The following is a 13427-nucleotide window of genomic DNA, read 5'->3' as shown; positions in this document are numbered from 1 at the left end:
ATGGCTCTCCTGAACAGGAAGTGCATCTGTGACCTGTGTTCCTGTGGTAGGCATCATTGTCCCCATATCCCTACCAAGATCTATGAAAAAACGGAGTCACCATGTCATCTCTCCGAATACACCGAAAAGTACCCATACCATCACTCTTACCTGCCAAGTGAGTCGTTCAAACCTAAGGCGGAATATCACAAAGGACCTGTCCCGATGGAAGGCTTGAGTACAACCAAAAGAGATTTTGTGCCTCACAAAACCGTACCAGTGAGATACCAACAAAATGACAACCTCGGTCTAAGCCAAGACAATATGGATTTCCTCACGACATATAGACAGCACTACAACCACTACCCTGTCTGCCGAGTGAATGCCATCAAACCTCGGGATAATAAAAATCCATGTCCGGACAAGATGGAGTATGTGCCAACATACAGAGCTCATTATTTGCCTTGGCGCCAAGAGAGAAGACCTATGATTTGTCCTCCACCCAACTTCTTACCTGGTTCTGGAAAGTTTGATCACAAAACTACACACCAGGAGGACTTCACCAGAAAGACTCTTGTAGAAACTGCCAGTTACAAACCACCATTTGTACGGTATCTGACTAACATCCCTTTAGAGGACGAGACTAGCTACAAGGCAAGCTATGTGGCCCATCCTATCAAGAAGCTACCGGTGCATAAGGCAGAGGACTTTAAACCCTGTGAAATCCCCTTTGACGGCCTCACCACCCACAAAGATTCCTACAAGGGCTTGACAGGGGAGCCTGCCAAGATGTGGATCCCTCCTCCAGTCAGGCCTCTTGGGCCAGAAAAATATATTTCCCAACACACCGAGTTTCGAGACCAGTTCCAAGCTTGGCCCACACCGAAACTTGTGCCCAAAGAGCCCATTCCTTACGACCCTCCTGAAGGAAAGCTGAATCTGCTGACAACTGTGCAAGCGGACTATTCATACCCTAATGCTACACCTGCTAAGTCCTGCCGACCCGTGCCCAAGATTAAGAAGAATGGACACTTTGAAGGCTCCTCAACCACCAAGGACGACTACAAGCACTGGACCGTCCCCCGGAGAGAGCCAGTCAAACCTGTAATCCAGGTGAAATTTCAGACTGCACCTATGGATTACATGACCACCAACCGAGCTCATTATGTGCGCCACATGCCCGCCAATACCAAAAGCTGCAAACCTGTCTGGACTGGTCCTCCAGAAAACGTCCCTGTAGAAGGTCAGACCACCTACTCCATCAGCTTTACCCCCAAGAAACTTGAAAAATGCCCAGCCTCATACTCTGAACCTCCTGGCTATGTCTTTGAGGAAGTAAATTCAATGGGGCACAGATTATATAGGCCAATTTCCCATACAGTCACCCAGCAGAACAGCAATCTTTCCATGGGTGATGTGAAAAAATTCTAAACAGACAGAATTAGCAGTGCCAGCTTGTCTTTGAGAAAAAGAGTTATTTACAAATTGCACCGTGTTCTTAAAAGCAAAATTATTCTTTGGACAAGAAAAGAATTCCCCAAAGTGAAAATCAAAAATAACATCATCATCAAATTCAGGATATTTAAACAAGAATCATCTGACTAAAGGAACATGATAAGTAATTACCAGCTGATTAGCTCCCCCTTAGCTTTCCATCTGCTGTACCTCCTTAAGCTCAAGATGCCCCTTACCTTGTCCTTTGAATCAAAGCTGGTATCAAGTATCTGATGTATTTCAAATGTTAAAAGAATAAATTTGTATTGGGGAAAAACACAGAATGATGTCCCTACTTGTATTTGTTGTTTAACTTCCTTTTGTTTACAGTGCTGCGGACCAAAGTTGGGGTCTTGTAGATGTTAAGCAAAAGCAGTGAATAATGCAGATTTCTGGCACTCCCTTATATGCTGAAATTTACTTGATTTAAAATTTGTCATAGGGCTGGGGAAAGGGTTTAGCGGTTAAGACATTTGCCTGTGACCAGATTCCCCAGGACCCATGTAAGCCAGATGCACAAGGGGGCACATGTGTCTAGAGTTCATTTGCAGTGGCTGGAGGCCCTAGTGCCCCCATTCTCTCTCTCTCTCTCTCTCTCTCTCTCAAATAAATACATAACATTCTTTTAAAACAATTAAAAAATAAAATTTGTCATAGTATCACAATTTCTGTAAGTATAAGAAATGTGTAGAACTTAGTTGGTGGGAAAACCAGACAAGTACAACATTGGTTTGAAATGTTAAAAATGTATAGATTTAAGAGTGAAAATAGGTAATATACGTTAAATGAAAAAAGAACATTATTAAACTTGTTTAAAAAAGATATTATAATATATAATTTTTTTTTTTACTTATTTGAGAGCGACAGACACAGAAAGACAGATAGAGGGAGAGAGAGAGAATGGGCACGCCAGGGCTTCCAGCCCCTGCAAACGAACTCCAGACGCGTGCGCCCCCTTGTGCATCTGGCTAACGTGGGACCTGGGGAGTCGAGCCTCGAACCGGGGTCCTTAGGCTTCACAGGCAAGCGCTTAACCGCTAAGCCATCTCTCCAGCCCTCCAGCCCTAATTTTTAAATATAATTAAACATTTAAAATTAATGGACTATTACAGTTACATACTTATATATACAAGAAGAAATCTCATTTTGGCTAATGACTTGGAGAAAACATCAAATTTTTGATGATTTAAATGTCATTTAATGGTAAAATTGCCTATCATTGAGTTCTGTGTTTTGCTTTGTATGTGAAAAGTATAATTATTTAATCAATTCAAAGTTTTTTGGGGGGTGGGGTTCGAGGTAGGGTCTCACTCTAGCCCAGGCTGACTTGTAATTCAATATGTAGTCTCAGCTGGCCTTGAACTCACAGCGATCCTCCTACCTCTGCCTCCCGAGTGCTGGGATTAAATGTGTGTGCCTCCATGCCCGGATCAATGTTTCTTTTTTTAATATTCTATTTTTTATTTATTTCAGAGAGAAAGAGGCAGAGAAAGAAAGGGAGGGAGAATGGGCATGCCAGGGCCTCTAGCCACTGCAAACAAACTCTAGATGCATGCATCACCTTCTGCATCTGGCTTACATTGGATGGGTCCTAGGGAATTGAACCTGGGTCCTTTGGCTTTGTAGACAAGTGCCTTAACTGCTAAGCTATCTCCCCAGCCCTCAATTTTTCTTTTTCTTTCTTTCTTTTTTTTTTTTTTTTTTTTTGGTTTTTTGAGGCAGGGTCTCACTCTATCCCAGGTTGACCTGGAATTCACTATGGAGACTCAGGGTGGCCTCAAACCCATGGCAAGCCTCCTATCTCTGCCTCCCGAGTGCTGGGACTAAAGGCGTGTGCCACCATGCCCCGCAATTTTTCTTTCTTTCTTTTTTTTTTTAGATAGGGTTTCATGTATCCAGGCTGCCCTCAAACTCATTATGTAGTTGAGGATAACATTGAACTTCTGATCCTCCTGCCTCCACCTCCTGAGCTTGCATACCAGGCACTCTGTCAACTAAGGTACATCCTCAGCTCCCTCAGATTTGTATTTTGTACATGTTTATTCATATTTCTTCGGGAAAATATTATTTACATATAAAATAGATTTCTTTCTATAGAAAAAATCATTTAAGCCTAAACTAGAACTCAATATTTATTATGTGCCTTATTTTCACAATTCTAAAATTGTCTTATATTTGTGACTTTGTTAAATGTGACATTTCTAGTGCCAAAGGATAAGTTACTAACTGCAAATTATTCTACAAAGAGGCAGAGGTTATGTAAAGTATTGTGGACCCTTCAATCACAGAAGTGAGTTCTTTCCTTGGAAAATAAACTTAATTTACTAAAAATCTGTCCCTTCTCCCTCCAAGGCCTTGCATCATCTCTATCACCATGCACTCAACTCTACATATAGAACAAGAAAATCCCTCCAATACCACCTTTCCCATTACTGTTTTCTATTTAGAGACCACAACAGTAATTTAAGAAGATTAAAGGAAGACAGGGCTGAAGAGATTGCTTAGCAGTCAAGGCATGTGCTTGTGAAACCTAAGGGCCCAGGTTCTATTCCCTAGGAACCAGTAAACCAGATGCACAAGGTGCCACACGTGTCTAGAGTTCCTTTGTAGTAGCTAGAGGCCCTGGTGTGCCTATTCTCCTCTCTCAAATAAACAAATAAATAAATAAAATATTTTTAAAAAAGAAAGATTAAAGGAAGATAAAAATTAGAAAACGTCTTATTCCACAATCACAGTCATATTCTTCATTTCTGTCTCTGTTTCTTTCTCTCTTTCTTTCCCTCTCTCTCTTTCTTTCTTTCCTCCTCCCTCCCTCCCTCCCTTCCTTCCTCCCTTTCTCTCTCTCTCTCTCTGTCGCTCTCTCTCTCTCTCTTTCTTTCTTTCTTTCTATTTGAGAGCGACAGAGAGAGAGAGAAGGAGGCAGATAGATAGATAGAGAATGGGCACGCCAGGGCCTCTAGCCACTGCAAAGGAACTCCAGACACGTGCGCCCCTTGTGCATCTGGCTAACGTGGGTCCTGGGGAATCAAGCCTCGAACCGGGGTCCTGAGGCCTGACAGGCAAGCCCTTAACCGCTAAGCCATCTCTCCAGCCCTCATTTTTCTTTTTATTTTAAAATATTTTTATTTTATTTATTTGTGATCAGTGAGACAGAGCATGTATGTGCCAGGTCTTCTTGCCATTGCAAGCTCCAGATGCATGTGCCACTGTGCATTTGGCTTTATCTGGGTACTAGGGAATTGAACCCAGGCAGGCTGGCTTTGCCAGCAAGCACTTTTAACCACTGAGTCATCTCTCCAGCCCCATTTTACACCTACTCTTTTGCATGTTTGTTTTAATATGCAATATTAATATCCTGTGATCTTGCTCATGGGATCTCTTGCCCTTCGAATAAAATTTTAAAAATATTTCGTGCTTACAGTCATAGGAACGCAGGCAAGAGGACTAGATCAGCAGCCTACACAAAACAAAAGAAATCTGAGATTTTGCAGTCAAGGGTAGTGGGGGAGGATCCTTGAGCTCAGGCCTAACTCTTTCTGGTCCCCTCCTTCCTAGAGCCCGCACTCAGGGTCTTAGCCTCGGAGCCCCGCCCCGTCACCCGCCCCCAGCAGCCCTTCGTCCCGGGGCCCGCCCCCTCGCCTCGAGCCCCGCCCCTGGCTGCAGCCATATTGTTCCCTCCGCCCCAGACGGGAGCAGTCGGAGCTTGGGTAGCTCGGTGGACGCCACCTAGCCCCTGACCCTCTTTCTGCCCATATTGCATCCAGGCGTACTGGCCAACAGCTCCCGGGGTGTCCTCCGCGAGTCGGTAAGGTGAGTGGGGATCGGGGTGCTCCTCAGAGCCGAGCAGGAACTGGGAAGGGGCGGGCGGCCGGGCGTCTGGGGCCTCGGAGCGAGGGAAGCGCGGAGTGGACGCCGGTGGACAGCCAGCGGCGGGACACGGTCTTCCAACTCTCCCCCTCCTCCAACTCCCTGACGCAGGACACACTCGCGTTTGCACAGACACTCATCCCCCCACCTCCCCCAGGGAGGGAGATCCCAAATTCCAAACACTTGGGTGGGGTGGGGGTGGGGGACACGCGCAGACGGACAAGCAATGCCGTCACCTGTGTCCACTCATATGCACCCCATGGGGACACACACCCACGAAGCCCAGGCCAAAGCCCTATGCCCGAGTGATTAATAGCGGGGAAAGCCAGGGAGACCTCGGTCCGCATTCTGTACAGCTGAAACTCGGCTTGCTGATGTCTTCAGTCCACCCCACGTAGATTAGGAGCTCAGAAGATACAGCCACTGCGACGGGATGCAGACGGTTTGGGGGCTCTGTCTGATTCAGACATGGCCTAAGGCTTCAGAATCGGGTTCCTTTCTTCCACCTTCAGTAGTAAAAAAGGCGAGATGAGAATTTTAAGAGCTGACCACAAAGTTGGTGGAGGTATTGGTTTGTTGTTATTTAATGATGACACATCCCGTGACTGTAGTCCTTTTGAGGAATAACTTCTACAGTTTCCAAATTGGCACGTGACCCCAGTCTTTTTCATAGTAGCCTCATGTCATGGAATGAACAGACAGAATTTGATTGTTTTCTTGTTGTTGTTTTACAGTGTTCGTCATTTTTTTTTTTTTTCTCACCACAGTAATGGAAAATCCCTACATTGCCTGTAATCTCAAAAGCTGTCCAGCGGAGCAAAACAGGAGTTAATGGAAACCCAGATCTTTCAGTTAGGAACTTTTAAAGAAAACTGCCTGTAGTCATTTTATCTATTTTTAACTTTTATTTATTAATTTGACAGAGAAAGAGGGAGGGAGGGAGGGAGGAAGGGAGAGAGAGAATGGACGCTCTAGGGCCTCCAAACTCCAAATATGTGCGCCCCCTTGTGCATCTGGCCAACGTGGGCCCTGGAGAATTGAACCTGGGTCCTTTGGCTTTGCAGGCAAACGCCTTAACCGCTAAGCCAGTTCTCCAGCCCCATCCTTTAGTCTTTTTTCGAGTGTTAAGTCAGAGTTATCACTAGTTGTGAAGAACTATTGGCGTCTTATTGGAGTGGCATTCTCGTGTTTTTATGTACATTGTAGTGAACCTATATGAAAACGTTTATGACTCGGGGGTTTATTTATTTTGGACATTTTGAAATTTAAGTATATTTCTGGTTTAATATTTGGAAGATTAGACCTCAAAAACTAGAACATCCCAGCTATTGGAAAGTAGGGAAATACCTTGGTATTATTCCTCTTTCCAGTCTTTTTCTTCACCTATTTCACTAACCAACCACTTTCATCTAGACTGAACCACTCCAGGAGCCTGAACATAAATTTCTTTGATCCTAGCAATTTTTTTAACCTTCCCAATTTCTTACCATTTATTGGTATTCTGGTAGTAGGTCTGTGTGTGATGTGTCCTTTCATTCTCCTAGCATTTCTGCAGTAATGGCTCCATTTTACAGGTGAGGAATTTGCTGAAACACAGAAGATTAGATCTCTTTCTTAAGGTCACAGGGTAGTGAGGGAGCAGAGCTGATTTCAGAGCAGGTTTTTGATTTTCTGAGTAGCAGTTCTAAACTGGGAGGCAGTTTTGTCTGCCTAAGAGATACTTGAAAATGTCTGCAGGCATTTTTGACTCACATTCCAGTACCCTTACCCCTAACCCCAACCCTTACATCCCCCACCCTACCACCCCGCAACAAAAAAAAAAAAAAAGAAACTCTTGTAATTTGACCCAAAGTGTTGCTAGTGTTGGGGTTGAGTCTACAGGGCTCACATTTCAACTGCTTCTGCTTTTTTTTTTTTTTTTTCCAAGGTAAGGTCTCACTCTATCTCAGGCTGACCTGGAATTCAGTCTCAGGGTGGCCTCCAACTCACAGTGATCCTCCTCCCCCTGCCTGGGATTAAAGGCATGCACCACCATACCTGGCCTTCCATTTGTTTATTTATTTATTTTTATTTTGTTTTTTCAAAGGTAGGGTCTTGCTGTAGCCCAGGCTGACATGGAAGTCACTGTGTAATCTCAGAGTGACCCCAAATTTGCAGTGATTCTCCTACCTTTGCCTCCAGAGTGCTGGGATTAAAGGCATTTGCCACCATGCCCGGCTCTGTAATTCTTTTTTAAATCATTTAATTAAATTATTTATTTCACAGAGAGGGAGGGGACACACCAGGGCCTCTTGCCCTTGCAAATGAACTTCAGATACGTGTGCTGCTTCGTGTGGCTGGCTTTATGTGGGTACTGAGGAATTGAAGCAGGCTAGGAAACCTGGGCTGGCAGGCTTAGCAAGTCAGCATACCTTAAGCCACTGAGCCATTTCCTCAGGCCTGCTTCTGTAACTGTGCAAGTGAAATCTCATTGTACTATAATTTAGGATAGGATTTGCATTATTTAAAAGCCTTCTGGGGAAAATTCTTTTTTGGTTTTTTAATTTTTTGTTCATTTCTATTTATTTGTTTGAGAGTGACAGAGAGAGAGAAAGAGGCACATAGAAAGAGAGACAAGAGAATGGGCGCACCAGGGCCTCCAGCCACTGCAAACGAACTCCAGATGTGTGCGCCCCCTTGTGCATCTGGCTAATGTGGGTCCTGGGGAATCCAGCCTTGAACCTGGGTCCTTAGGCTTCACAGGCAAGTGCTTAACCACTAAGCCATCTCTCCAGCCCTTGAAAATTCTTTTTAATATTTATTTATTTGGGAGAGAAAGAAGCAGGTAGAGAAAGAATGGGTGTGCCAGGGCCTCCAGCCACTGCAGATGAGCTCCAGACACATGTGCCATTTTGTGCATCTGGCTTTACATGGGTACTGGGGACTTGAACCTAGGTCCTGAGCCTTTGCAGACAAGTGCCTTAACCAATAAACCATCTCTCTAGGCCTGGAAAATTCTTTTGACTAAGATGTATATCCATTCGAAAGATGAATGGAGAAAATATCAAGTAACAGAATTCATTTTTGTCTGTTTCATTTTTTTTTAAATTTTTTTTTATTTTTATTTATTTATTTGAGAGCGACAGACAGAGAGAGAGATGGAGAGAGAGAGAGAGAGAGAGAGAGAGAGAGAGAGAGAGAGAGAGAATGGGCGCGCCAGGGCTTCCAGCCACTGCAAACGAACTCCAGATGCATGCGCCCCCTTGTGCATCTGGCTAACGTGGGTCCTGGGGAATTGAGCCTCGAACCGGGGTCCTTAGGCTTCAGAGGCAAGCGCTTAACCGCTAAGCCATCTCTCCAGCCCTTGTCTGTTTCATTTTTGTGAGGCAGAGTTTTAAGTAGCTCAGGCTGGCTCCAAAGTCACTTTGTAGTCAAACTGGTCTTAAATGCCTGACACTACTGCCTCAGCCTCCTAAATGCTGGAATTACAGGCTTGTGTCGCTATACCTGGCCTTAGTACCCATTTATTGTTTTAAGTCAAAAGTGACCAACACTTGAGAGCTTTTTTGGGACTTGGTGAGTCCATCTAGCCACGTTTTCTGAGCAGCCTGTCTGGTATTGATACAAAGGTGCTGACCAGAAGCCCTGCCTTCCTGAAGCTTGCCCACTAGTCCCAATCATAAAATGGGTTCTGACAGGGTCCTAGATCAGATTTTTTTTTTTTTTTTTTTTTTGCCTAGACTGCTCAAGAGTAGGTCAGGTGTCCATTAAGGAAACAGAACACCTCTGCATGCAACACAGACTCGTCATGACATTTATTGTGGTAGACTTAGATGCAATAGGGGAAAGTTACTGAATTCTTTATAGCTTTGCATAGTTAACCATGTCTGAGTGTTTACAAAACCAAATCCAGAAGCTAGTCTATTTTTAAGGCAAGATCTGACTGTGTAGCTCAGGTTGGCCTCAAACTTAATAAGTAACCCAGGCTGGCCACTACCTGCAGAAGCCGCTTAAAAATTATTTATGTATATTAAAATATTTTTATTTATTTTACTTAGAATGGGCCAGGGCCTCTTGCCACTGCAAACGAACTGCAGACACTTAAACCACTTTGTGCATGTGGCTTTATGTGGGTACTGAGGAATTGAACTCGGGGCTGGTAGGCTTTGCCAGCAAGCACCTTTAACCACTGAGCCATCTCCTTAGTCTTATTTTATTTTATTTGGGAGAGAGAGAGAGAGAATGGGCATGCTGGGGCCTCTAGCTGCTGCAAATGAACTCCAGACACATGCGCTACATTGTGCACCTGGCTTACATGGGTCCGGGGGAATCAAACCTGGGTCCTTAGGCTTCGCAGGCAAGTGCCTTAACTGTTAAGCCATCTCTCCAGCCACCTATTTTATTGTTTATTGGGAACTTTTTTTTTTTCTGAAGTAGGTTCTCTAGCTCACGTTGACCTGGAATTCACTATTTCATCTCAGGGTGGCCTCAAACTCACGGTGATCCTCCTGGCAAGAACTTTTATTATATGAATATATTGCAAATTGGTTATATTTCCATCAGGTTTTACTCTTGTGTTCCTTACTCCTGCCTACATTCCACTGAGGGCCCTCCTAAGTGGGGTTATCAGTAATCCTTGTGGGGTCATGAATGCACTAGTCTCTGATGGGGAGGGGTGATAATGCTTCAGAGCACACCTTATCACCCTGTGGTGCTTACATTCTTTCTACCCCCTCTTCCAAAAGTAGAAAATCAGGCTGCTCTCAGCACTAAAGGAGATTTAACACACCTTCCAAGACTCAGAGAAGCTATTCTTCTTGAGAATAAAATTCTTCCTTAAATTTAGCCTCAGACAGTAGGTAGGCATGCATTTTATCTCTGACATTAGGAAATAAATGATGAAACTTAAAAAAATCTTTTTGAGTGGGTATGGTGGCACACAACTTTAATCCCAGCACTCTGGAGGCAGAGGTATGGTGATCACTGAGTTCAAGGCCACCATGAGACTACATAGTGAATTCCAGGTCAGCCTGAGCTAGCGTGAGACCCTACCATGAAGAAAAAAATCAAAAAACCAAAATCTTTTGTATCGTTTTTCTCTGCTGTTTTTCAACCTATTTTCATGCTCATCTAAGACTAGGTCTTTCAAAATATGTCCTGCTTCATATTCTAGTGGCAGTTCAGACTGTCAGGTGAACTTTGGTAGGGGTTGATAGGAGAGGAGGAGTCAACTTGGGTTGAATATCTTTCAGGCATTCCTGGGAAAGCCATATTCATGGAGTCATGGTGTCTTTTGCCCGTTGTTTTGGTTCTTGACTTATTCCAATATACAATGCTTTTCTTTGCTAATGACTGTGGCTTTCTCTGTCTCAGAAGTTGTGTGTTATGAGGGTACAAGTGAGGGGTGGAGGATGCTGAGTTTCACACTTGAATATGATTGCCGGCATGTGGGATCCGACAAAAGGTAGGTGGTTTTTTGTTTGTTTGTTTGTTTGCTGCTTTGAAGTATGGTCTCACTTTAACCCAGTTTCAAGGTGGCCTCAAACTCAGTGATCCTCCTACCTCTGCCTCCCAAGTGCTGGGATTATAGACATGCTCCACCACACCCAGCTAAGGTATGTGTTTTATTCTGGGAAAGGTCAAGAGGAATTGGTGCCAGGGAATCAATCATTTGTCTTGTTGCCATAGTCAAGTTAGATCACCACATTGTACTTCATAATGTCTGTGAGATTATATGGCATCACACAGGAATAGCAAATTATTAATTGCCATGTAATTCTGCCCCAGGCACTTGAGTGGTTAAGCAGCAAGAGGAAATAAGCCAAATAGAAGTGGTATCCAGTGAGTCTAACTTGAAAGCCATTTAGATAATAAAACAGTATAAGAAAATAGGGCCTATGACTAAGTAGGCCATCTGTGAGACCACTTATTAAAGATTTGTGGAGGAAGGGAAGAGCTGAATTTTATTATTATTATTTTTTTTTTGAGGTAGGGTCTCACTGTAACCCAGGCTGACCTGGAATTTACTATGTAGTCTCAGGGTGACCTCAAACTCAGGGCAATCCTCCTACTTCTGCCTCCGGAGTGTTGGAATTAAAGGCATGCACCACTTAATATGCCTCAAGGAGTTTGGTGGGAAATGATGAAGCAAATGATGGTCAGGCTACCTGGGAGAGGAAATCTAGAGCCACCTGGATGTGTGGGGAGGGGAAGAGGGAAGGCAAGGCATTCCCAAACCTGCTTTGCCAGGGTACCTGGGGGTATCTGGGTTAGATAACTGGGAAGAGAAATCTGTTTCTCAGTGTGATTCTTGATACTGTACATGTCGTGAAGTTATGCTCTGGTATTTCTACATTCTGAATTTTTCCATTCCTACATGTTAATTTTTTACCATGGTGAGTTCAGCCTTTAGAATCCTGTTGCATTCAAAATATGCACTGGTGGCTGCAGAGATGGCTTAGCAGTTAAGGTGCTTGCCTGTAAAGCCAAAGGACCAAGGTTCAAATTCCCTAGGACCCATGTAAGCCAGATGCACAAGGTGATGCATGCATCTGGAGTTCGTTTGCAGTGGCTGGAGGCCCTGGCACACCCATTCTCTATCTGCCTCTTTCTCTCTCTCAAATAAATATTTTTAAAAAACAGGGCTGGAGAGATGGCTTAGTAGTTAAGGTGTTTGCCTGCAAAGCCAAAGGATCCTGGTTCAACTCTCCAGGACCCACGTTAGCCAGATGCACAAGGGGGCGCGTGCATCTGGAGTTTGTTTGCAGTGGCTAGAGGCCCTGGGATGCCCATTCTCTCCCTCCCTTTCTCTCTCTCTTAAATAAATAAATAAAATATATTTAAAGATACACTGGGAGGCTAGATGTAGTCAATGAATGTTAAATAAAGTGACAGCCATACATTTTTTTTTCCAAGAAATCCCCATTTCTGCCCAATACCAAAGTGAAGCAGGCAGTCCTGACTTCAGACTCTGTGGCACAGACTCCACTTTTGTTTTAAGCCCAGGGCATTACAAATGTATGCTACTGTGTTGACAGGGGCTGGAGAAGCAGTATAGAATGATTCTATGCATTCATTCCATGACCACATTTTTAAAAATTTTAGTGTGAAGGATAGCAGAGCAGTATAAAAGAGCTATTTTAGTACTGGGGCATGGTGGCACATGCCTTTAATCCCAGCACTCGGGAGGCAGAAGTAGGAGGATCTTCATGAGTTCAAGGCCAGCCAGAGACTACATGGTGAGTTCTAGGTCTGTGTGGGTTACAGTGAGGCCCTGCCTCGAAGAACCAAGAGAAAGAAAAAGCTATTTTAATTATAATATAGTTATGCTAGTTAGTGGCTATTTCAATTCAAGTTCTTTTGAATTGGATTAGGTTTGGGGGTACATAAACTAAGATACCTTCCAAAAAGGGTTCTCATAGAGTGCCTGTTTTATCAGTGGTAGAGAAGCCTGAAAATATCTTTCACAGACCTTAATAGATAGGAATGTTGAAAAGATTCTAAAGAGTTCAGAAATGTTAGAGATCAGGATGGAAATGTAGCTAGGAGTGCTTAACTTAGCATGGTGTGAAGTCCTGGGTTTCACCCCCAGCACCATATAAAGTGGGCATGGCAGCATACACCTGTAATCCCAGCACTCTGAAGGTAGAGGCAAGAGAATCATAAGTTGAAGATCATCCTGGGTTACATGAGACTCTAAAAACATAAGTAAATGTCTGAGTTACTGTTTTTAGTTTGAAGACTGCTTACTCCAATCTGCAGTTTGAAGCTTACATGTTTGATCTGGTAAACATGTCTGAAGATACATACATAGTGAAGCTAGAAATAGAACAGAGGGGCTGGAGAGATGGCTTAGCAGTTAAGGCACTTGCCTGCAAAGCCTAAGGACCCAGGTTCAATTTCCCCATACCCATCTAAGTCAGATGCACAAGGTGGCACATGCTTCTGTAGTTTGTTTGCAGTGCCTCGAGGCCCTGAAGTGCGCGCTCGTGCGCGCGCGCGCGCGCGCGCGCTCTCTCTCTCTCTCTCTCTCTCTCTCTGCTTCCAAATAAATAATTTAAAAAAAATAAAAAGAAATTGAACAGAAACAGCTAGAAGACCACCCATTA

At 43.9% G+C, this 13427-nt stretch overlaps 2 protein-coding genes across 3 annotated transcripts in view; both read left to right on the top strand.

Annotated features, from left to right (window-relative positions):
- Positions 1-1410, top strand: LOC101614946 (stabilizer of axonemal microtubules 1-like). The gene has a single exon (XM_012951924.1). The coding sequence runs from the start codon at positions 1-3 to the stop codon at positions 1408-1410; it is 1410 nt and encodes a 469-aa protein (XP_012807378.1).
- A 3734-nt stretch (positions 1411-5144) lies between these two features.
- Positions 5145-13427, top strand: part of Rab9a (RAB9A, member RAS oncogene family) — a 30265-nt gene continuing 21982 nt past the window's right edge. The window contains exon 1 of one of the 2 annotated variants that reach the window (XM_045140454.1): positions 5145-5278. The gene's annotated coding sequence lies outside the window, so the exon portion shown is untranslated. Of the gene's footprint in view, positions 5284-13427 lie in introns of both variants that reach the window. The other variant, XM_004671442.3, reaches the window with a different exon arrangement.

This window comes from Jaculus jaculus, chromosome X, assembly GCF_020740685.1.
Source record: "Jaculus jaculus isolate mJacJac1 chromosome X, mJacJac1.mat.Y.cur, whole genome shotgun sequence".
Lineage (NCBI taxonomy): Eukaryota > Metazoa > Chordata > Mammalia > Rodentia > Dipodidae > Jaculus > Jaculus jaculus.
Note: the sequence above shows the minus strand (reverse complement) of the source record. Positions and strands in the feature narration are given on the sequence as shown.

Excerpts from the sequence above, each read along its gene's own strand:
- LOC101614946 (XM_012951924.1), top strand. The coding sequence starts at position 1 with ATGGCTCTCCTGAACAGGAAGTGCATCTGTGACCTGTGTTCCTGTGGT.